At 40.6% G+C, this 22,391-nt stretch overlaps 1 protein-coding gene and 1 long non-coding RNA gene across 3 annotated transcripts; one reads left to right on the forward strand and one right to left on the reverse strand.

Moving 5' to 3' along the window:
• Positions 1-2,249: 2,249 nt before the first annotated feature.
• IRS4 (insulin receptor substrate 4) lies at positions 2,250-18,745 on the reverse strand. Of its 2 annotated transcripts, XM_078363571.1 has the most exons (3): positions 14,765-18,745; positions 5,293-5,318; positions 2,250-4,817 (listed from the first exon to the last, which is right to left on the reverse strand). In XM_078363571.1, exons 1-3 carry the CDS (start codon positions 18,525-18,527, stop codon positions 4,707-4,709), a joined length of 3,900 nt encoding a protein of 1,299 aa, XP_078219697.1. In that variant the 5' UTR covers positions 18,528-18,745; the 3' UTR covers positions 2,250-4,706. The 2 variants fall into 2 exon arrangements, with proteins under 2 accessions (XP_078219697.1, XP_003735844.4); XM_003735796.7 differs by lacking the exon at positions 5,293-5,318.
• Positions 18,746-19,285: 540 nt separating this feature from the next.
• LOC128930605 (uncharacterized) lies at positions 19,286-21,966 on the forward strand. Its single transcript, XR_008478852.2, has 2 exons — positions 19,286-20,101; positions 20,628-21,966. It is a non-coding gene; the product is annotated as an uncharacterized LOC128930605 (long non-coding RNA).
• Positions 21,967-22,391: the final 425 nt, after the last annotated feature.

Genomic DNA, 22,391 nt, shown 5'->3' on the forward strand with positions numbered 1-22,391 from the left:
TGAATTGCAAGCCTCACATTTTTTTCTGCAGATATTTAAGAATCTGTTTTCCATTTTAATATTTCCTTGCTCCTTTTGTTATTGAAATGCTAATTCAGATGATTGCCAGTGAAATAGAAGACCCTATAATAGATATTCTGAGATTGAAAAGTCAAGGAGGGTATTGCTTCTAGTTCAGTTCTATGGACCCAAAGGTTCAATATTAAGTAAAACCAGTGGTCTCCTCCTAAATTCTCAGGACTTTATTCTAAATAAGCTTTCCCTGTTTACATAGCATGGCAGTGATGTTGCTGACAAATTCCAATGTAGCATGCAACAGTGGTTCCTAATTGCTTCAGCATTTATCATGCACAAGAGACAGGAGGGAAGTTGTCTCATTTTGTACAGCTCAGTTGCATTTCTTATCTCTGAAGTACATTTAAGCAGCAAACTGGGACTTACGGTAGCTGCCTGAAAACCAGCATCCATTAACATGCATATCTTGGGGGGGAAATGAATTGGTTTTTCTAAAGCAGAATACAGTTCCACCTCATTCTGTGCATTAATTTTACATAATTTTTCTTTTTCACATTTTATAAGTTAAGGGCCATGATCTGACTTACCCATCCAAATTCTCATGCTCACGTTTTCCAGGTTGTGCTTTTAGTCTGCTTTGTTTTCAAAACATTTATTTTATTTTCTTTTTTCTTTTTTTTCCATACTATACAGATGTAAGTTTTCAAAACATTTTGAAAAAGTATTTTGGTAAATTTCCAAGATGCCCTTTGGGCTCATTTAGCACCTGGTAATATTATTCTAGTCATGGGAGGTGCTTAACTACTACATACTTAAGCATCTTTTACCTGAGAAGTCTTCTGAACAGGTTTTATGTTCTAAAGAAACAGTACCCCTTCACATTCTATAGCAAACATATGGTTACTATATATGAGTCTAGGATAGTGGGGAAGCTGAAGTTTTGCTTATGCACTCTTGAATGTCATCCTTCCTGCCAGTAAGTTCTGATGATTTGTCTAAGCAGCCACAGAATATGCCTAGTGTTCCATGAATTCAAGTCCTATTAAAATGTAAACCCCCAAAGGTGGATACAAAGATCAGATGGAATGAGAAGCACAGGTGTGCCTATTTGTCTTTGAAGAACTGTTTGGATGAATAAAATATATTTGGACTATGCCCTGACAAATATAGATTGCCCCCTTGAAGTGAGAATTAAAGTTTACATATATACATATGTATATATAGGTGTGTAAATATACATGATCCTAAAATGGTCACTGTTGTAGACAGTTTCTAACAGTTTATAATAATAAAGTTGGTCTAATTACACCTTGATATTGTGATGTAGATATTGTTTTACAAAATCCTCCCTAGGTGCATCAAGTGAAGTCAAACTGTACAATCAACTTAATTGTCTGTATATAGACAATCCAAGTAGCTTATATATTTTGCACACCATCTGTGGCTTGCTTTCTTATCCTGTGGCCCATGTGATCACACAGATGCCTTCTTTGTACAGGGACTGGTCTCTAAGTCTTTTTTTTTAATTGTACTTTAAGTTCTGGGGTACATGTGTGGATCTTGCAGGATTGTTGCATAGGTACAGTCTCTAAGTCTTATCGATTCTTACTGCCTGCTGTGTGGCAAGGGTGATTTGGTAAAGAAAGAATTGGTGGGTGGGGGCAATTATTTTTCTACAGTTCTTTTAAACTTTTGGTTTCCAATTAAGGCAGGCATTATAATTTACTAATAAATTATTGATATTCAATCCATCTATCCTTCTACATTCCATCAATGCAAGCATACTTTCTTGTCTGTCATAAGTGTATTTTATATGTACTCACAGTTGCTTTCCTAGTGGTTAAAAAGAAAATGAAAAGAGAGTCATTTAAAGGGCAAGAGTAAGTGGCAAGGGAAGGAGACAGAAAAAAGTGTAAATGGTCACCTCAACTTCCTTGAGTAGTTGCTTCAGTATAGGATTCACTCATTATCCATGGTCTGCATGAAAATCTAGGTAAGCATTTTATAAATTGTTCTACACTAGTATCACCGCCACATTTGAAGATCGAGAGTTGACTTTATTCACTCTATTGAAAAGCCTCATGTTTCTGGGCAAAGTACCTTTAACCCAAACCCTAAAATACCCCATTTATTTCATTCTAAAAAATGCAGTCAATCCTGCTACAAAGCAGGAAAATATATTTATAATGGAGTAGAGACAATGCTATTAAGAAAAAAATTAATCTCCACAGAAATAACTTACATGAACACATTTATTGCGAGTAGCTCTATGGAAAGGCAAGTCAGATATATATAGATATACATATATATATAAACACTATACAGAGTTGCAAAGTTGTCTCCCAAAACTGCAAACGAGATGTTTACAAAGAAAACAAAGTACCAGAGTATTTACAAAGGAAGACAAAGCCAGAGCAACTCAAAGCAGATCTGTGAAGCAGAAACAGCAAATGTCATTAGCTGGTGGAACTGTAAAGTTTCACTTTTTAACAACTAAGTGATTACACCTGATACCGAATTAAATGCACAGGTCACAAAAAAAAAAAAAAATCATTCCATCATCGTTTTTTCTTAACAGCAGCATGAACTGATAGCTGGAAGGTAAGTGATATGTTGGTACACATATTCCATAAAGATTCTTCCAGTATAATACTGAATAAATTGTCTGTAAACTAAGACATAATGTGAAAAAGATTGCTTGGTATGCAGTACTTGTGACTATTTGTACCTGTTACTACGTGTGTAATATGTACTGTTATGTATGAGGCTTCTCATTCATTTATTCAGCAACTGTTACATCTGTGCTATATACCCTCTGTACCCTGTCTGCTGGCAGCTACTGAACCTAATATGCAAATAAAGTGATACAGCATTTTCCCCCAAGTAATCCTTTTTCCCACAATTCTGAACAATTATTACTTAACTTACTTGAAAATAAAATGGTGACAGAAGGCTTGAAAAAAGGCTGCCTAAAGAGCGCATTTTTATCACAATGAACAAAAGCCACACCACGTTATCTGATTAGGTTGAAAAAAAAGAAGTGTCTGAAGGAACTGATGAAGTTAATCTCCTAGCAGTGACTAGTAACTGTAACAGTGCCTGATCCTGTAGCCACATCCTCTCCTCAGCATCATTTACAAGAGGAAAGAAGAGGCCCCCATCCCTTTGGTTGGTAGGCAAGGAAAAATAGAAGTCAACTCAGCTGTTTGGAGAAGTTAGTTTAGCAACATGTACTATAAGCTTGCTTGAAGATAGAAGTACACGTTCAAAGACGTCAAAACCAAGTGGTGAAAAACTTCACATAAATATTACACTACTTCAAAGTTGCACATTAAATGCGAAGCAAGTTTCTTTTTAACACAGTTACACACAACAGGTACATCTACAATCACATGTACACAGGTACACAAAGGTGTGCATACACACAAATATGCACACACACTAGTGCTCACACACACTCACTCACACTCATCTGTGATATGATGAGGTTTGCCAGTGATGGTACAGCAAGCCAAGATTTGTGTGCCACCACGGAACAAAGCTCTAAGCAAGCTTCAAGACCTTTGTACCTATTCTCTGTGGTCACCACCTTGCTAGTGTCATGTACTCAAAGGTCTAGGCTCCTAAATCTTAATTCAGTTTCAATCAGAGGCAAGCAAAATTAGGGGCAGGGGGGAGAGCTTGCTCTGATTGTTTTTTTTTTTAATTTGGTACATCTTACATTGGCTCAATATCCAGAAGGAAACAAAGCCTTGTAAGAGGTTCCTTTTGGCTTAAGTTTTCATCAGACTATTAATTGATAAATAAACACTAATTTATTGAATATGGGAAACTGATTTCTTTATAGTAGCCCTCGGCATAGAAGGGAGAGTGTGCACTGGGGAGAGGGCCAGAAAAAGGAGAAGAATAGAGGTTGAAAGTAGGGAGAGGGCCGGAGAAGCAGAGAGGGGCCATGGGAAGAGACTTTTGAAGAGCCTTGCTTCTTTTAGGAGGTAAATGTAGGTTTCACAATAAATTTAAAATAATAGGTTTGAAAATACTCAATTGATTTGCAGGCAGAAGATCATAGTGTTGTATGTGAACAAATAGATAAGCCATTTCTCAGTTCTGCCTTTAAAATGTTGGAAATGCTCAATCAAGATATAAGTTTCATTGATATTTAACATGAGCAGAATGTTAGTTTTGCTAATGAGCAAAACCTGAAGTAATCTGCCAGTTAGTCCTGCCTTTAAAATATTGGTAATGTCCCATCAAGATGTCAGTTCAGTTGACATTTAATTCATTGATCAAGAAATGTTTTGTATGTGTAATACTCAGAAAAAAGATTCCAGATCATACCTACCTTCCCATTGAGAGCGTTTTTTCTTTATGCGCCCTAAAGGTTTTACAACTTCAAAATTGAATCTAAATATTTTACATCATTAAAATTGGCATTGACCGCATTTATACATATTGTAATTAACATTTTTAAAAGAGGGAAAGAGCTATAAGATGTTCATTTCTATAGTATCTGTTTCCATTCAAAGGTAAAGACTGGGGAGAATACCAGAAAACAAAACCAAAGCACAGTATAAATTTGTTAATTAGAAATCACTGGATCCATAAGCAGCAGGATGGATGATCTGCATGAATAGGATCATTCATTGCCAGAGTCCACTTGTAGGCTTGTAGAAATTTAGGTTACTTTCTACTCAGAAGGCTCTGAATTTTCTTTCCTGTAGGCAGATCTGGAGTAGATGAAGATAAAATTCCATAAGCATCACTTTTCTTCTAAAATGTGTTTTCGTGGCAATATAATCACTCTAGAAAAAAGATGATAAAACAAAAGTTACTTGAAGAATTAATGTGGAGAGCTTTCACCCCCACCCTGGTTTAAAACAAAACAACACAAAACAAAATCTAACTAGAAGTTTGTGAGAGCTATACAGAGGAGACTGCCTGGGCACTGACAGGGTTAATCAACTCTTCTGGCTGCCTGTGAGGAATATCGGCTGGGCAAGGACATAAGGGCAGATATTCCTTTTGCCCCCAGGCTGCCACTCTGACATTTCTGGTAGACAGCATCTTTACATTTGTGTGCACTGTTCTACTTTCTTCCAGTGGAGCCCACAAGTGAGCCAGGCATTGTGCAGAGAAACAGATTTTTTTCTTCTTCTTCTACATGTTTGACTATGCCTTCACCAGGTTATGTAGCACAAGTCATAGGATTTAAGTACAGCCTTGGTGATGGTCTCTACACTCAATCATTGAATTTCTTCTAATAGAACAAAGTCATACCTGCCAAGGAGACTTGACATTCCCATCTGTTTAATAAAAGAAAAAAGTTCCAGCATTATTCTCTTGGCTTTCTGCTTTTGAGAGGGTGCATAATGGGGAGTGTGGCAGGAGGTGTGGATCAGATACAAAGAAAGTGCTGAACCAGAGAAGGGATAAGGATAAATGATCAGCAAATTGATTATGGGATGCCAGTGTTACCTTAAGATCAGGTCACCTCAATGTACCAAGTATTCTGTTTTATTTGAGACATCCTAAAAGAATCCATGGTAAACATCTTCCAGAGTAGGCTTAAAGAACAAGATCGTGTATTAAACTGGAAATACACATTTTAAGTATTAATGTTCTCATGAAAGTTTTTACAATTTTTTTAAGAGATAAGATCTCACTATCCTGACTTCTTATCCAGGCTGAAGTGCCGTGGCATGATCATGGCTCACTACAGCCCCACCCAAACTCCTGGGTTCAAGGGCTTTAAAAAATGTAACAATTTTGCAGCTGGATAAAGCACTGAGTGGGGAAAGTACATTCCCCTCTTACTACTTGTGTCTATTCATTAAGATTCAATGTATAGGTTTGTTCCTACAGATTAAAGGGTTAAAAAAACACCAGGCATGAGCCATCATGCCTATAATCCCAGCACTTTGGGAGGCCAAGGCAGGTGGATCCCTTGAGTCCAGGAGTTCAAGGACAATGTGGGCAACATGGTAAAACCCTGTTGCGCCACTGCACTCTAGCCTGGGTGACAGAGTAAAACCCTGTCTCAAAAAAAAATACCCTAGATTAGTAAAGATATTAAGCTTTCCTGTCAACAGTGGGTTTAGGAAATTTTACATTTTATGTATCTAGTTGTACACAGGAAGAAAGGAGTCTGTGACAACCACAGTTAACTGTGATAGTGCATATTAGTAACTGTTACTTGCTGCAAAATTAGGCCAGACCAGTATTACAGAATGTTATCAGATAACAGCTACATTTTAAAAGATATTTAAGGTTAGAAAGGTATTTCGCCTAGTTTAGTTTACTATTTGGTTTGAATACAAAAATATCTTCATCTATCTATATGTAGCACATTACATGTGCTTTAAAAGGAACTTCTTGCTGTCTTATATGATACACTGGATGTCATATATATTTTTCCTAAAACCTTCAAATTAAGCTCCATATAACTACCCTATTGGCATTATACTAAGATTAGGAACATTTGTTGTTATTGGAGTTGTTTTCCTTTCTTCTTTCCTTTTTTTAACTGACAGAGACTCTACTAAAATTTGAATCATATTGTTGTTGCTTTCCTATAACACCTACACCCGCATTAAGTGAATGCTTGATAAATTAATAAAAAGTGACAAATAATTGTGTATTTTCATGTTTACTTCACAAATATATTCGTCAATTCTTGATTAACTATGCTAGTAAAAAGGAATAACAGTATCCAAAACAGGATAATCCAAAATAATTTAACGTGCTTTTGAAATGCATTATGGGAACTTGAGACACAGATTTGCCTTAATAATCCTGTTTTACTTAGGCCAATATTAAAATGAGTTTACATTCCCAGAGCACATTCCAAAGAACAGCCTAAGCAAGCAACTCAGAACCTTGCTGGGTGGCAAAGGAAAGCAATTCGAGATTAAAACTTAGTTGTGAAAAGTCTGCAAAATGAATATTAGAGTCATACCTTAGATTTGTCTCCCATTCATTTTTATGTGATTTCACTATTAGAAAGGTAAATGGCGATGCTTGTAATAATGTGGTTTCTTTGAGATGTATTATTCCCATTTGATACTGACAGGTTATAAGCACCTTATTTTATATTCTTATTTTTCAATTAATCAAAGGTCTTTTAAACAACAAGTTAATTCCACCCTTTTTAATGGGTGGTATACTCTTCAAGCAATTTTTCTCTGTAAGATAGAAAACCTCAATGGACTCTGATCTGTCAAAATATTTCCCTACTCCTACCCTTCTCCTACCAAAATCTGGCAGGGAACTTTTGTTCTCAAAAACAAAGGAAGTAAACTTTTCTGTTTTAATTTATATGATGATATAAACCTGAACGTTAATCTTTACTATGCTAATAAAGCACAGATTACTTCAATATCCCTGGAAATTTGTAGGGCGAGCCAAAAAGGCAGTTCCTCCAGGGTATCTCAGACCTCTTTATATGAATCGTAAACATGCCTCTACTACAGTTTGAAGTCTGAAACAGCAATATTTCCTCTGCTCACGGAAAGGTGAACCTATAGCAACATGTTGTTATTCTCTCATTCTCTTTTCCCCTTCTGAAATCTTATTATCTTAGTTATCTTTTCAACTCCAGTGTTCCTAGAGCTCAAAAATGTTTTTCAAGATTTTTTGCAAATTCCTCACTCTATTCATTAGACAACATGCTATACCTGCAGTCAACTGGAGCTCACATAAGCAGGGGCAACCAAGTAAAGCAAAAAGAAAAAAAAAGGAAGCAAATAAAGATAAATTGATGCATACATGCCAAAGATGAATGTATAATAATGCAATTACATTATTTAGCTTAGCATTGTCTCTGGAGTATATGTAGGGTTTTTTTTTTCTCAGTAAGAATGGATCATCATACTTTTCTGTGCCCTGTGATTGTAGAGGAGGATGATTCTCTAGGACTTGATAAAATTAAGTGCTATTCCTCAAGGCTAAAAACTAGCAATTATTGCTATGAGTCTTTACAACATACCAGACTATTACCCCCTTCATAGATCAGATGATAAAATACTGTTGTTCCCACAATGGCAATAGTTTTGGGGCAGAATACTCAAAAGAATCCGTAAGGGAAATGTGTGACACCTGTAAACCTCCATCTCCTCAAAGGTCAGCCCAATTGTTTTACACCTGCCCTTTGTTAGCAGGCCCTGGACCACTTAGGCATGTGCATTCCAGTCTGGAGTATCTGGATGCAAACTCTATGGAGATCGGCTACAGGATTTTCATGCTAGGCCAACTTCTCCACTACCTCCCAACACACACATGGGCCACTTCACTCTGCTGCCTAGTTACTGCCAACTTAAAGAATGCAAGTTAATATAATTCTAATATAGGCAGTTTCCTGTTTACAAAATAGACATACTCCAAGGTCATTGTTTAGTTGAAACTCAGGATAAATTATCTTATAGAAACAATGTCATAAATAAATGGTGGATAGGTTCATATCTTTGTCTAGATATGCTTAGAGTTAACCTATGCAGCTCCTGAGCTAACAGAGAATTATTTTGACTATACCCAGTCATCATTTCTGAGGGAAGATGTATGTGCAATTTCAATTTGAGACTCTAGGAATATATGTCTTCCAGCCATGGCAATAGGAATTGTGTCCCCAAAACTCAAGCAGCTGGAATAGTCGGAGACAGGGTGACAGTAGAAGGGAAACTATGATAAGAGCTGCAGCCATAATAAGGACTTCATCACGGGGGTGGGCTGGGGGCACAGGACTCTGAGTGTAAGGACAAGGTTGGTACACTTTCAAGATTGGAGGCACAACACTTTAAAAAACAAGAGTGAAAATCACATTTGCTGGTCAGCCTTTCAAGGGCACCATGGGTACACATGTGAGCCATTTTCAAAATGAGTTTTGAGATAGAAACTTCCCTGCTATTCTAAGTTTCAAGTCTATAAGTAGGAAATTATTAATTGTAGAGAGAAAAATTACATGAATTGTCAAAACTAGCTAAAGTGACTACAATTTATAGAGAATTGGAAATTTGGTTAATCCAGAAGGTCTGGCTAGCATCATACATATTGTGATCCACCCAAGCATAAAAATAGCTTTAAACACCAGCCCAGCTGCTTCTGCACCAAGTGAGAGTAGGGCAGGCAGCACAGCTTTGGATCCGTATGAGGAAAGTTGCTTCTGCAAGCTAAGCTCGTGTTCTGGGAGTGATCAACATCTGGTGAAATAAGTCCTCTGTGGGCCCTGCAGGACTCCCACAGTGGCCCTCTCCTTTTCAGCCAGAAAGAGACCAGAAAAGGGAATGTTTGCCTGAATTTAAGGGCACAGGTTTGACAAAGGGCATATGAGGGTAAGACTCACAGAACACAACCAGTGAAACCCTAACCAGTAAGAAAGAAGTATCAGGAATCTAAGGGAAAATAGCAATAACTTTTTCATTTTACTTAATAAGTATTTAAGTACATGTTTTCCATTCTAAAAGGAAGTAATTCCTCAGCCAGAAGTTGAAAGGTACCCTCTAAAAAAATGCAAACCTAAAATAGTATATACATTTACACTAGAAAAATCTTTAAACATTCCTATTCCTCAAGTGTTGAGCCTACCTTTCCAAAATAAGATGGAAATGTGAGACCTGTAGCTACATTACCAATAATCAATGCAGAATTGCAAGAGAATGTACTTTAAGTTCATATGGCAAGCACACTTTTCTTGGCAATTTTATCAATAGCTTTAAAATCAGCAATCCAATGATTGTGGCAAAAACTCAGTGCATTGTGATGTATTTATTTCATTATTTAAAAAAGTAGTGTTTTAAATTTCTCATTTCTCACTGAGGACCAAGCAGCGTTTTCTAGTAAATGATCCTCACTATCTAAGAGTCTGACAGCACCTCTTAGACAAAATATACTGTAGGTTTTAATTAAGCATTTTTAAAAAGCTATTTTCCAATACTGCCAATAAAATGTCTGGGCTATTTTTACATACTCTTAAAGCCTTTAAAATGGTGCTAAATCAAAATGAACTTAATTTTAAACAGGGATTTTTATGTCCCAAGGAGAGAGTTTGATTTTCAAGGCTTCTGAAATCTACTTGCCTAACTGCCAAAAGCAAGTTTACTTTGTACACAAATGAAGAACATCTATTGCTACACTGCTTATTCTTCTACCTATCTTACTTTACCCTGTTTTGCCTACTGTGCTGCTTTAGTTAGAATATCAAATTTTATAATGAGGGAAGAAATTAAATGAAAAGACTTTTTGCTATAACTGTAAAATGTCTATGGGTTATTCAGAAAATCAAACAAATCTAACTTCAGTTAAAGAAATGACCATTAATGGAAATTTACTGAATGTACCCTCAGCTCCTTTCTTTCCTTTCAATGTTTCTGTGAGATCTGAATGGATACACACACTATTTGTGTTTGGGTAATAAAGATTAACCAACTCCTCCCCAGATCAGATGTAAAGATTCAATTCCAGCACAGGTCAAATTCTTTTATTCTAAGAACCAGGGCAAACAGTTCAATGTAATAAAATTACACAAGTCCTGGCAGATAGTCCGTAGTTAAAATGCTCTGAATGAATTACTTACAACGAAATTTGCTACTATCAAATGAAAGCAAACTTGTAATTTATTCCTAATCATTACCCATGTAATACTCTGTTACCAATGGGAAAATAACAGACTAAACACCCGATTAAAGAGAGATTTCATGTTGGGTAGAGCACTGGACTTGAAATCAGATGTATGAGTTAGATTTTCAGCTCTGCCACTTACCTTTTTGATCACAGGAAAATTCTCAACATGGGCTTCATTTCCAATACTTACCGAACGTCAGTAAAATAATGAATGTGAATGTGCTTTGCAAACTATAAGGCAATCTGCAACTGGAAAGCATTTCCTCAATCAACAATTTGTTAACATTTTAACAATTTAACAATAGACCCTTTTAAATCACATAAACTATTCCTTAGGTCTCCCTACACTGGTCAGCCACATCTACTCCCACAGAAAATTTTTTTGGTCACTCTGAGAAGCCTGAGTTTGTTCCCAAAACAGGGGATTAGGGAGAGGAAAAGAAAGTAAGAGATCTTGTTCGAATATTTATACATGTGTGATATTCTGGGGTGCTTAATTAAATTTCTAGTCCTTCTTTAAAGTAGGTATATTGCTGGTATTTGAAATTTTTACCCTGAAAGCATCACTTTTAAAATACAATGAATGCAAATGAATAATGATTGTGAACAACTTTAGTTAACTTTAATTAAGTGAGGTCCTCTTTAATTGTTATAGGTCAAATACCTCATTAGTCTAAACACTGTCCAATTCTGAGGGATTGAATGTCACCTAAAATAAGTAATCCATCAATGATAGCTGGGAAATTTCTGCTATACGGAAATCTTATTCTAATAAAATATAAAAAATAAGTTCAATACAATAAAAACAATGTGCTCCTAGTGCCTATAACTAATAGCAACAAGTTTGGCAGTAGTACACTCAAAAGAAACATAAGATTCCTTCACGGTGATAAAAGTGTCTAACACTGCAAAAATTAATTACTACAGATTTTTTTTTGCTTTTTAATACCAAGTGCTATCATAATATTACTAATTTAGCTGACTGATTCTCTCACCCCTCCTAAAGCTGCCTTTTTATATCCTCTTATCTCATGAATAAAAAACAGGAAATTTTTCACCTCAAGTCATTTTGAACTATGAATTCTACATCAGGTAAGGTAGAAAAAGAAACAAATAGTCATACATATGTTAACAGTCAAGCTGATCCTGTGAACCTGTGTGTTTAAAATGTGAAGACTTCATCTTCAATAAATGATTATCATTATTTCATTTATTAATAAAGTCATGTTTAAGGTTATACTTCTATGTCTTTCTTTCTAATCAACTTGAGGAAATTCCCTTAAAGTACTTACTTATTTGCAATGTGACTGTAGGTAAATGAGATCATATATTAATTCTGTGTTACATGAGAAAAGCTGTCTCACAGATTTATAATCTCACTTCACTTAAATAGTAATCTATAAACAACAATGTAAAGTATTTTAAATGCAAGTAAAGACTAACAGAAAAGTGAGAATTTTGGGTGGAGACTTTTAATTTAGGTTTGTGTTTCTAAATATAATAATAACAGTAGCAACAATAACAATGGTAATAGCTGTAAAATAATTCATGTATAGCACTTACTATGTGCCAGGCACTGTTCTAAGCACTTCCTATCAATTAAAATGGCTTTTTGAAATACATGACTTCTACTAAAGATGGTATTTTTTCCTCTGTCAAAGGGTTATATTTTTGTCTCCTAATATGATTTCTTTTGTTTTAATGTTAGATAGGAAGATAAGGAGAGATAAGAAATGGGTGAAAATTATTCTGCAGCTTTATAATTTAAAAAAAGGATCAGAATCATTCAGCTTGTTCTTAACACTTCCCAGACAACATTCTACCATACATTTTACATTGAAATGCCAACCAAAGTCATTTCCTAAAATGGGCTGTTTCACCACCACCACCACCACCGCCGCCTCCCCCCAACCCCCACCATTCCTTTCTTGTATTTCAGCAAATTATGTGCAGGAATCACTTTCAAGACCAATTATTTTGCAAGAAACTAAATCAGTTTAAACTGTTGAAATTTCACTTCACTAAAACTATCTTACATATGTGAAGTACTTTAACATTTCAAAGTGCTTCCACGTTGATTTTATTTCAACCTAAGCGCCTGACTCCCTGTGAGATACAGCTTCCTTGCTGTAGTCTCTCAATAAAGCTAGCAATTTCCTCAATAAACAATGCATTTACAGAATGTTAAATCTCCAAAATAGCTACAAAGTCATAAATCGGTAATTTATGCTAAAATAATGATCATTGCATCTAGATAATCCTTGGGAAGCCAGAATTTATTTAAGAAACAATAAGATTTCACTATTTTACATCTTCACTTTCAGAAAGATCAGGGTATTTGAAAGTATAGATAAACCTCTATGAAAACTGGTCCTTTTGTACTACAGGGACACAGGCAGCTATGTATCGGCTACATCAAAATTATAAATGGTGTCTTCAACAGTTAGGCTCAAACAATAGCTTGAGATCAATTTTCACGTATATTCTACAGAATTTTATAGCTCTATTCTTGAAAAGCTTATTGTGGATTAAAGTCTCGGAAATGAAATTATATATTTTAAATGTATGATTATGGTAGCAGTGGTGATCGTGTGTGTGTGTGTGTGTGTGTGTGTGTGTGTGTTGGGAAGGGGACTCACAGTTTAAAAGAGGTCTGAATTGAATCCTTTGGCAAGCCAAAGCATCCTTTTGTTGTTTTAATGATCACTCTTTAGTGTGTCCGTGCAGCAAATGTGAGTTTTTGTATGGCAAGTTTTCTATAGCAGGGAGAGAAAGGGGAGGTGGGGGGGCTACACCTGCACTAAATAGGGAGCTTGTTAGGTGACTGTTGTGATCAGTCCCCAACTTGTTCTGCCTGATCAAGCACAGTGGGCAGAGATCCAATCACAAAAGCATTCCACAAAGCAAGCAAAGCAAAAATCTTCACTAAACTGACTACTGGAATGAAAACTGCTGGGGTCCATCCCTTCCTTCACTGGGAAAAAAACATATTCTACTAAAGAGGGAAAGCAGTTGAGACTACGGAGACATCATCTTCTGCAATCATCTATTGAAAATGTTTCAAGACACACTGATGACAACATTGCACAATGTTGTACACAGTAGAATTACGCTAAGTCTTGTTTCCAAGTCTGACACTTTCTGCTCTTCCTGACTTCTTCCTTTGGAAAAGTAGCCCTTTAAAAACTTCCACCATTCCAGGGTAAGCTGCCCCTGGAGTCAGGTCTTCCTCCAGACTTATCTTGCTTTCCTTGATTTCCCATAAGATATATGAATTAAATGTTTTAACTGCTTTTTAAGCCTTTTAAATAATATTCATATCCATTATCAAGTTGTCACCACACCCTCTTCTGGGAGGGTGGGGGGTCAAAAGAAGAAAACGAGGCACAGCAAATGTGACTTGCCTGTCATTACTAGTGACAGAGAAAAGGTACACTCAAGGTTTCTGGAATTTATCCTGTGTAAAAACAAAAAGAAAATCAACACACAAACACATCCCAGAGCCAAATACTGTCTTCTTTTAATCACGTGCTGTTTTGAATTATTTATGTTTTGTTCCTCTCAGACATTCACGTTAACAACTGAGATTTAACTTTCTTGGTAAACTACAGCAAACTAGCATAACAATGACTGCTCTTTAAAAAGTAACTTTCAAAGAAGAAAATTATGCTCCCCGAACATAAATAGTTGATTGTTCCTGCTTAATAATCTGTGCTCTTATTAAATCCCTACACTTAAATATGGGCATTTGCAGAAAAGCAGCTTTGAGTTGTTGATTTGAAAATTAGTTGGTGGAACCCAATTTATGATATCCTGCTTTACATTATCTTTAAATGATGAGGAAGGCTGTTTAAAAGTATCCTTATGCTGTATGTCTGCGGTGTAGCTACTCCTAAAAAGTAGAAATGATGTTTAAAGGTTAATAAGTTCTGTCCGGATAAAGAAATTGATTAGATAAAAATTTAAATGTTTGCAAAGATCAAAAAGGCATTGTGTGAATAATTAAAACTGAATTCTATCCTCCATGTCGAATAGCACCAATTAATGAAATAGTATCCCTAACACTGTAGACTGTAGCGCATCGATTCATTAAACAACAACCATTCACTTCAGGGAAGTTAATTATAAAATTACCGACCTCTTTTGGGAGAGTTGAACTGGTTGTCAGGTCTGGCAAAATCCATTCTCACGTAAGTGTCGTCATCATGGTCAGAATCGTCTGTCTCCGGGGGTCTCGGCACCCGGCGACTGCGAGGTGGGGGTTCGGGAGCGGCAGCTGCAGCTGCAGCCCCGCCAGCCCGGTTCTCACCTCTGGGAAGGTTTGCAGATGGGTTGTGGGCTCCAGCGTTCGAGCCACCGGCATTGTTTTGGGCCCCCCTTACAGCTTCGGCACCAGCTGCATTTGCAACAGGTTGAAACCAGCGGACAGAGGCGGAATCAAATCCAGCAGCGGCAGCTGCTGCGCCGATGCCCGGGGCCGCGGCGAGCGTGGAGGCCGCAACTACAACTTGGCGGACAGCTAAAGTCGGTGCTGCCGCTGAAGCAACAGCCGGGACATAGGATGGGGAAAGGTCTCTCTCGAGGCTGTCTGTTGGAAAAGCCGAGACAGCGGCTCTGGCTGCTGCAAAGAAACTTTGAGAACGGTTTTGTGGGCGTCTTCCCTCCTGCCCTTCCTCCTGCAGCAGCCTAGCTACAGGTGGTGGTTCTGAACATCGGCTGGGGGAGAGAGATATATCCATACAGCACTCAGAAAACGGGTCGACCACATAGATTCGACCTGTTTCAGCATCATAGCGAATGGCACTGTCAGCAAAAGGCAAGGCTGGTGTCACTGCTGAGTTGAAAATTACTTCAATGTAGTCACCCTCTTCCTCATTAGCATTGCTACCTGTAGCACTAAGGGGAAGAGGAGGAAGTGGCCACCTAGCACCGTCCAGCGATAGGGGGTTGGCACGTGGTATAGCTCTTAAAAGATCTGATAAGTCATTTGCTGGATTTGGAAATGGCACTCCAAACTCAACATTCACATAATTAGGAGAGGCTGACTGTCTGGGGTCAGCAATTATACCCCACGAATCTGATAGTCCTTGAGTAGAGGGAGCTGGTGTATTGCTCTCTCTTCTAGTGAAGTCAATGTTGACATAGTCACTAGAGCTGTCAGCTTCTCTCTGCTCATGTGTGGGCTCTTGTTGTTTTGGCTTGATCTCATATTCTTGTGTAATAAAGGAAAGTCTGTTAGGTCTCAGAGCCTTATCCTTTGGGGGCCCATCATCTGAAGGCTTTGAAAGTGATCCCCCATTTCTAGGCTTTGAGAATGGTCTCTCACCTGAAGGCTTTGAAGTTACATCTTTGGGGCCCCAGTTATAGGAGATTTCTTTGTCTAGGCCCCTCCCCAGGAACTTTCCAGGTAACATTGGTACATACTCACTGTGGTCACTCTGTCCCAAAGGTGAGCTCCGAAAAGGGTTTGGTAGAGAGAAATAGGAGCTCCAACTTTTGGAGGAAGAGCCACCCTGAGGATTTCTGGGGTTTTTTGGAATTGCACCGGCTCCAGGAGCCATGAACATGTAGTCACCCTCACCGTCATTGTCCTTTGAGTCGTCCCCTTTATTAGGATCAGGTGCAGGACTTGGAGCAGGTGGTGGGCTCACTCTGGGAAACATCATCATGTACCCTCTTGAATCTTCAAAAGGGGATCGAGAGTGGCGCTTTTTTGAAGCAGAGATATTTTGAGGAGCCATTGGCATATAATCACTGGAGCTGACAAGAGGGGCAGCTACCCCTGGCCTCATTGGCACGTATGGGTCATCCTCATCTTCATCAAAAGCTCTGGCTCTGTGGCGGCCACGAGCTGCACCTTCTGGGATCTCTGCATCTTTAACTTCTTTGCGTTCTTTTGTGGCTCCTCTGTCAGCACAAAAATAAAGTCGGAATCTTCCCCCAGACTTCCCTTTTCCACCAGTTGCCCCGGCTGGTGGGGGGGGAGGAGGAGGTGGTGGAGGTGGTGGCACTTGCTTGCTTTGAGTTAATTTGCCAAAATAGGATCTTTTCTTCAGAGATTTTCCACGTTCATCATCACCATCAGATCCTTTCCCACTTCCTGCGCCTTTGCCCCCTCCAGAGTTCTTGCCACCACCTGCGCCATAACCATCTCCAGGTCCCTGGCCACCACCTGAACCATGCCCACCTCCAGGTCTCTGGCCACCACCTGAACCGTTCCCACCTGAGGTGCCCTGGCCATCTCCAGAGCACTGGTTACCTCCTGAGCCCTGGCCACTTGAGCCCTGGCCACCACTAGAACCCTGGCCACCTCGGGATCCCTGTCCCTCACCTGAGCACTGGTTTCCTCCTGAGCTATGGCTACTGGAGCCTTGGCCACTCGAGCCCTGGCCACCTCCTGAGCCCCGGCCATTTCCTGATCCCCAATTGTTCATGGGCATGTAGTCGCCTCCACTTCCTTCCTGATCTTCTTTGCTCTGGGGCTTGCGTTCCTCCCCAGAGTTGCCAGAACCAGATCCAGACACTTCAGAAAACGGGCAAGCTCCATTGTTCGGGGCTTTTGCAGGGTGTGGGGGACGTGCTGGGCTGGGTTCTAAGCGGCGAAAAAAGCTGGCTGGCATTGAAATCGCTCTCCTTGACCTGTACCCTCTGGGTAAGTGCAGTCTTTCTCGACTGGAGTCGGGCACAGGCTCGCTGGGTGCTATGAAGCGCCTGGTGAAAAGCATCTCGTCTTCCCCGTCGCCGATGGCCCTGAGGTGGTAAAACTGCTCGAAGCGGGACCTTCTGAGCCAGCCTCCCGGCTCGATAGGCAGCAAGCCCAGGTGCCTCCTAGCGGACAGCAGGGTTAACAGGTGGGCGCCGATGCTGATGCTGTAGCTGCGGCAGCGGGCTCTATATTCGTCTGCACATAGGGCTCTCATCTTCGCCAAAAACAGCTCGTGCATGTTTTGGGCAACCACACAGTCATCGACCTGCATCCAGAGCTCTCCTGGACCGATGACGGTGGACCTGCCTACTTCCAAGAAGAAATACTGCTCTGAGTGTCCACAGCGACGGATGCTCAGGAGCTGCACAACCACGCTAGCCACTTCGGTGTTCAGCCTCACAAACACGACCTCCTCGTCGGTTAGACACAGCCGGAACACGCCGCTCAGCTCTTTTCTGTGCCCCAGCCCCCTGGGTTTGACTATTACCTGCCACACATCTTTATAGAAGGGTGGCTCCGCCGCCGCTGCCGCCGCCAGCGCGCCCGGCTCTCCGTCCGGCTGCGCGCCGAGCGTGCCGCAGCGGCGGCGCTTGCTCTCGAGGATGAGGCGGCTGAGCAGCAAGTACCAGCTTTCCTGCTCCGACTCGTTCTCCGCCACCATAGCGAAGTACTCGTCCTGGGTGAAAAGGGCAATGAGGTGTGGGTACCTTGCATCTGCTCGCTGGCTCACGGAAAAGCACTGGTATAGGGTAATCACCCGCCTCGGTGGAATGAGCGCGGGGATCGCGGCGCCAGAGGCGGCCGCGGCAGCTGCAGCCGCTGCGGCTCGGACACTGTGCCGGAACTTCCTGGCATTTTCGTAGTATTCCAGCCGAGCTGGGGCATCAGCAGTCTCGAGTTTGAGCACGAAGTAGCGCCTGTGCCCATGCTTCTGTTTCCGCAGGTAGCCGCGTTTGCAGACTTCCTCCCCGACGGGGAGGTCCTCCTCCTCGGACTCGGAGTCTGACCGGGAGCCAGTGGCCGTGGAAGGCCACATGGCTCCCGGACAAGACGACCCGGTCCCAATGAGTGCGGTCGGGGTTCGCGAGGAAAGAAGCGGGGTGGTAGTCACCGCTGCTAGCGCTGCCGCTGCTGCCGCTGCTGCACCTCTCAGTCTTCTTGTCCCTTGGTCGCGAGTGAAGGAGCAACTCGCCATGGTGATGCACGACGGTTTTAAGGTGAGCGAGGAGGAGGGGAAATTCGGGAGAGGGAGGGCTGGGGGAAGAGGCCGTTTACCCCCGTCTGCCCGCTCCAGCCCCCTCCTGCTTCGGCCCGCGCCCCCGCCCACTCCACTCTGAGCGCGCGGCCACCGGCAAAACAACACGTGACTACGCCTCACGCGGCGGCCGCTGCGGATCCTGCTACCCGCGCAATGGAGGGGTGCGAGCGGCCACCAGTAGAGGTGTGCAAGGGAGGAGGCGGCGGGCCCGGGAGGCGGAGCCACCTCCAGCTGTGCCAACACCCTCCCGGTGAATCTCCAGGCCTGTGGGCCAAGGGAGGACCGGAAGGAGGAGGCGGGGCTCTCTGGCCAAGCGGATTCTAACCAGGAGTCCAGGAAGGCATGAGGGGGCGGGAGAAGGCCTGGAGGGGTGGAGGAGAAAGCGGCCGGCTGTATGGGCCAGGAGAGGGCGCCACAGTCGGGGCTCCATAGGCTGGAAGAAGCGAGGTGGTGGGAGGGGGAGGAACGCAAGCATATTTGGCGGCGCCGGGGTGCAGAGCTGCCAACTCCGCGGGACGGTTTGTTTGTTTATTTGGGAAGCCGGAGCCAGGTGAAACTGTTGCAAGGCTCTGATTGGTTGGGATAGAAGCCAATGGGAGGGTCCGGCAAGTAGGCAGCCCCGAATTCATTAGTTTGGCGGGAGGGAGGGGTGAGAGGGGCGAGGGGGCGTGGCTGGGGTCCTAAAGTGGCTTCGCAGTCGGCTTGTGGCGCTCTGGCGGTAAACAACCTTCCGTAAGTAGCTGTTAATGGTGGTAGTAAACTCGTGCAAATCCCAGAGCCCTGGTGAACTGGGGACAGAGTCTGGTGCCCTCTTACTGCCTGTCAATCACATATATTCTCTGTTTCTGTCACAGTCTGGTTCACTCTTTCCATACGCGCACGGCGGTGCATCGAGCCTCTTGGGAGAAAGTGTGGGCACCCCCTCAAAACTGGTTGACAACCGGGACGTTCAGACCTGCTTCCCACCGCGCTGCAGGCACTCCGGAGCCAACTCCACCCCTGACAGAAGCCCGCCACTCTAAGACACACGAATAACAGCGATAACTTCAAAATGAACATGATCTTTATTAATCAGAATGCACTGCTAGCCCACAAAACACAGGTTCCCTAAATACAGTGTTTCTGCCTATTTGATTAACGATGACTATGAAAGCACAAATTTGGGGGCCTGAAATGTATACAGCCATATTGGGAAAAAATTGGACTCGATTCTTACTGTAATAATCAGTATTGAGCTGTGAAAGTATTTTTTTCAAAATGCTTTGGAAGGTGCCTTTAAAAAAATCTCAAAATATTGCTTTCCTTTCCTTGAGCGAGACCGAAAAACTTTAGAAAAAGAAAAGCTCACACCTAGAACAAAGGACCACGCTGAATATATATTCTACAGCATATTTCACATCTCTCACGTCAAGAAAAAGAAGAAGAGGAGCTTTGATGCATTTCAGTCTACAACTCGACATCACAAAAGTAAGAACTAATGCCTCCCTCGTTTCTGGAAAAACTGCCGAAGTGTAAGTGCAACCTCTTGAAGTTTCTCCCTCTCTCGCTCTCGCTCTCTCGCTCTCTCTCGCTCTCTCGCTCTCTCACTCTCTCACTCTCTCGCTCTTTCTTCTCTCTCTGAATCGCACCACCCCAGTTAGTACTTGGCTAGGATTTTAGACTCTTAATGGTGGAGATGGGAGTGACCACGTTTGCAAAGAGGAATGGAGGGAGAGGAAGAGAGAAATACAGCATTTCTCTCTGAAAGAATGGAATGTCAGTTCCCCTTGCTCTAGGGTTGATATGGCAAAGGGTATTGTTTATAGAATCCAACAGTAAACTAGGTAATGTATATATCATAAAAATAAACCATATCTCTGCCCTCTTAAGAATTTGCTCTCTGTTAGAAACAGAACACACGTATTTGAATAAATGGCTCTTTTTTGATGCTATAATTTAAGAGAAAAACAAACTGGTTTTGGTTGTTCCCTAGATATTACAAACATTTAATAACATTCCCTCTGCTGCCAATAGTTTATAAGTGCAATATATTCACAGGTGCTGGAAGCAGCCGTGATTTCCGAAAGGAGCTAGAGGCAGAACGAGTGTGGATGCTGAGAGAGCCCTGACTGGGACTGCTACATATTTTGACTGCGTAGTCACATATGTACAAGATTCCCTGCACTTATAACGAAAATGAAACGAATGCTCTCATTTGGGATAGTTTTTTGTTAGGCATAAGAATATTTTATAAGTCTTTCAAAGCACAATGTGTGTGTGTGTGTGTGTGTGTGTGTGTGTGTGTGTGTTTTAAAGAGAAATGTGGCAAGGCAACACATGAAAGTGCTTTGAGTAATAACTTGACATTGAAAATATCAAAATGGTTATTAAATGAAATGGGAAAATACTGGATATTTTTAAAATCTTCATGTCTTTTTCCTGTACATATAGAGTTTCTACATAGAGCAGTAGGTTTACAATGTATATAATTTTGCATCTTGTTCTTTTCACTTAGCATTATACAATATTTCCCCATATTATTATCCATCAACCTAAACATCATTTAAAATGCAGCATAATATCCAACACAATTACTGTATGTTAATGTACTTAATCATGTGCTTTGGGACATTTAGGTTGTTTTCATTTTTTGAGTATTATAAATAACACATCAATGAATATCTTGTACCTACAGCCTTTTTAAATTCTGTAACCTGTCAATGAATACCTTGTACCTACAGTCTTTTAAAATTCCCATTGGGTAAAAACTGAGCACTGGAATTAGTGGACTAAAAGGTATGAATATTTAATACATTATTTTTCAAAAATATTATATTAGTTTACCCTGTCACCACACTGATTGTCAGCCTTGGGCATTCTTATTTTTTAAAAATCAGTGATAAGATGGGTGAATGGTATTCCATTATTATTATTATTATTTTTTTTGAGATGTAGTCTCACCCTGTCATCCGGGCTGGAATACAATAGCACAGTCTCAGCTCACTGCATCCTTCATCTCCCATTTTCAAATGCTTCTCCTGCCTCAGCCTCCTAGTAGCTGGGATTACAGGCACCTGCCACCACACCCAGCTATTTTTAGTAGAGACAGTTTTCACCATGTTGGCCAGGCTGGTCTTGAACTCCTGACCTCGTGGTCCACCTGCCTCAGCCTCCCAAAGTGCTGGGATTACAGGCGTGAGCCACCTTGCCTGGCCTCCACTGTTCTTTTAATGTGTTTTTTTTTTTATTAGTGAGATAAAACATTTATATTTGTTTATTGACATATTATTTCCTGTAAAGTGTCATTTTTGTTGTCTATTGTATTCTTAGTATTTTCTTCTTATGTGTAACTTGTTTACATAATAAATATATTAAAACTTTGTTTTATTTGTTGCAAGTTTTTTTTTCCCAGTCTGTTGATTTAAAAAGTCACATTTAACCTGATTCTTTTATATTTTGAAAGAGATGTAAGTTTGGCACAATGTGGTTTGTAGCACAGTTTGAAAGGAAGCTGTTGATACACACAAATGTCACCATGGTCACTTCTAAACTTCTTTTAAAAGATCTCATATATTTCAGCTTATATGTTTTTTTAAAAGGAGAAATAAGTTTCTTAACAAATTATAAGAGAGCATCTAAACTAGTTAAATTTTATTTATGACTCTGAAATAATACTTTATGAGACATTTTCTATTTTAAGGGAAAAATCTAGCATTAATCAATGTATTAAAAAAAGTATGGTGATGATCACTTTGTACCCAAGGTATATTATTTGGCTGCAGTAAAGTGGAATTAGAGCTATAGTGAGATGCTTCATAAGGA

The sequence above is a fragment of the Callithrix jacchus genome, chromosome X (assembly GCF_049354715.1).
Source record: "Callithrix jacchus isolate 240 chromosome X, calJac240_pri, whole genome shotgun sequence".
In the NCBI taxonomy this organism is placed as follows: Eukaryota; Metazoa; Chordata; class Mammalia; order Primates; family Cebidae; genus Callithrix; species Callithrix jacchus.

Coding starts and splice junctions, on each gene's coding strand:
- IRS4 (XM_078363571.1), bottom strand. CDS start 18,527: ATGGCGAGTTGCTCCTTCACTCGCGACCAAGGGACAAGAAGACTGAGA. Junction 5,319..14,764: donor GTTCAACTCTCCCAAAAGAG/GTCGGTAATTTT, acceptor TTTATTAAACAG/ATGGGAATGTCAAGTCTCCT. Junction 4,818..5,292: donor ATGTCAAGTCTCCTTGGCAG/GTATGACTTTGT, acceptor TCTTTTTTCTAG/AGTGATTATATTGCCACGAA.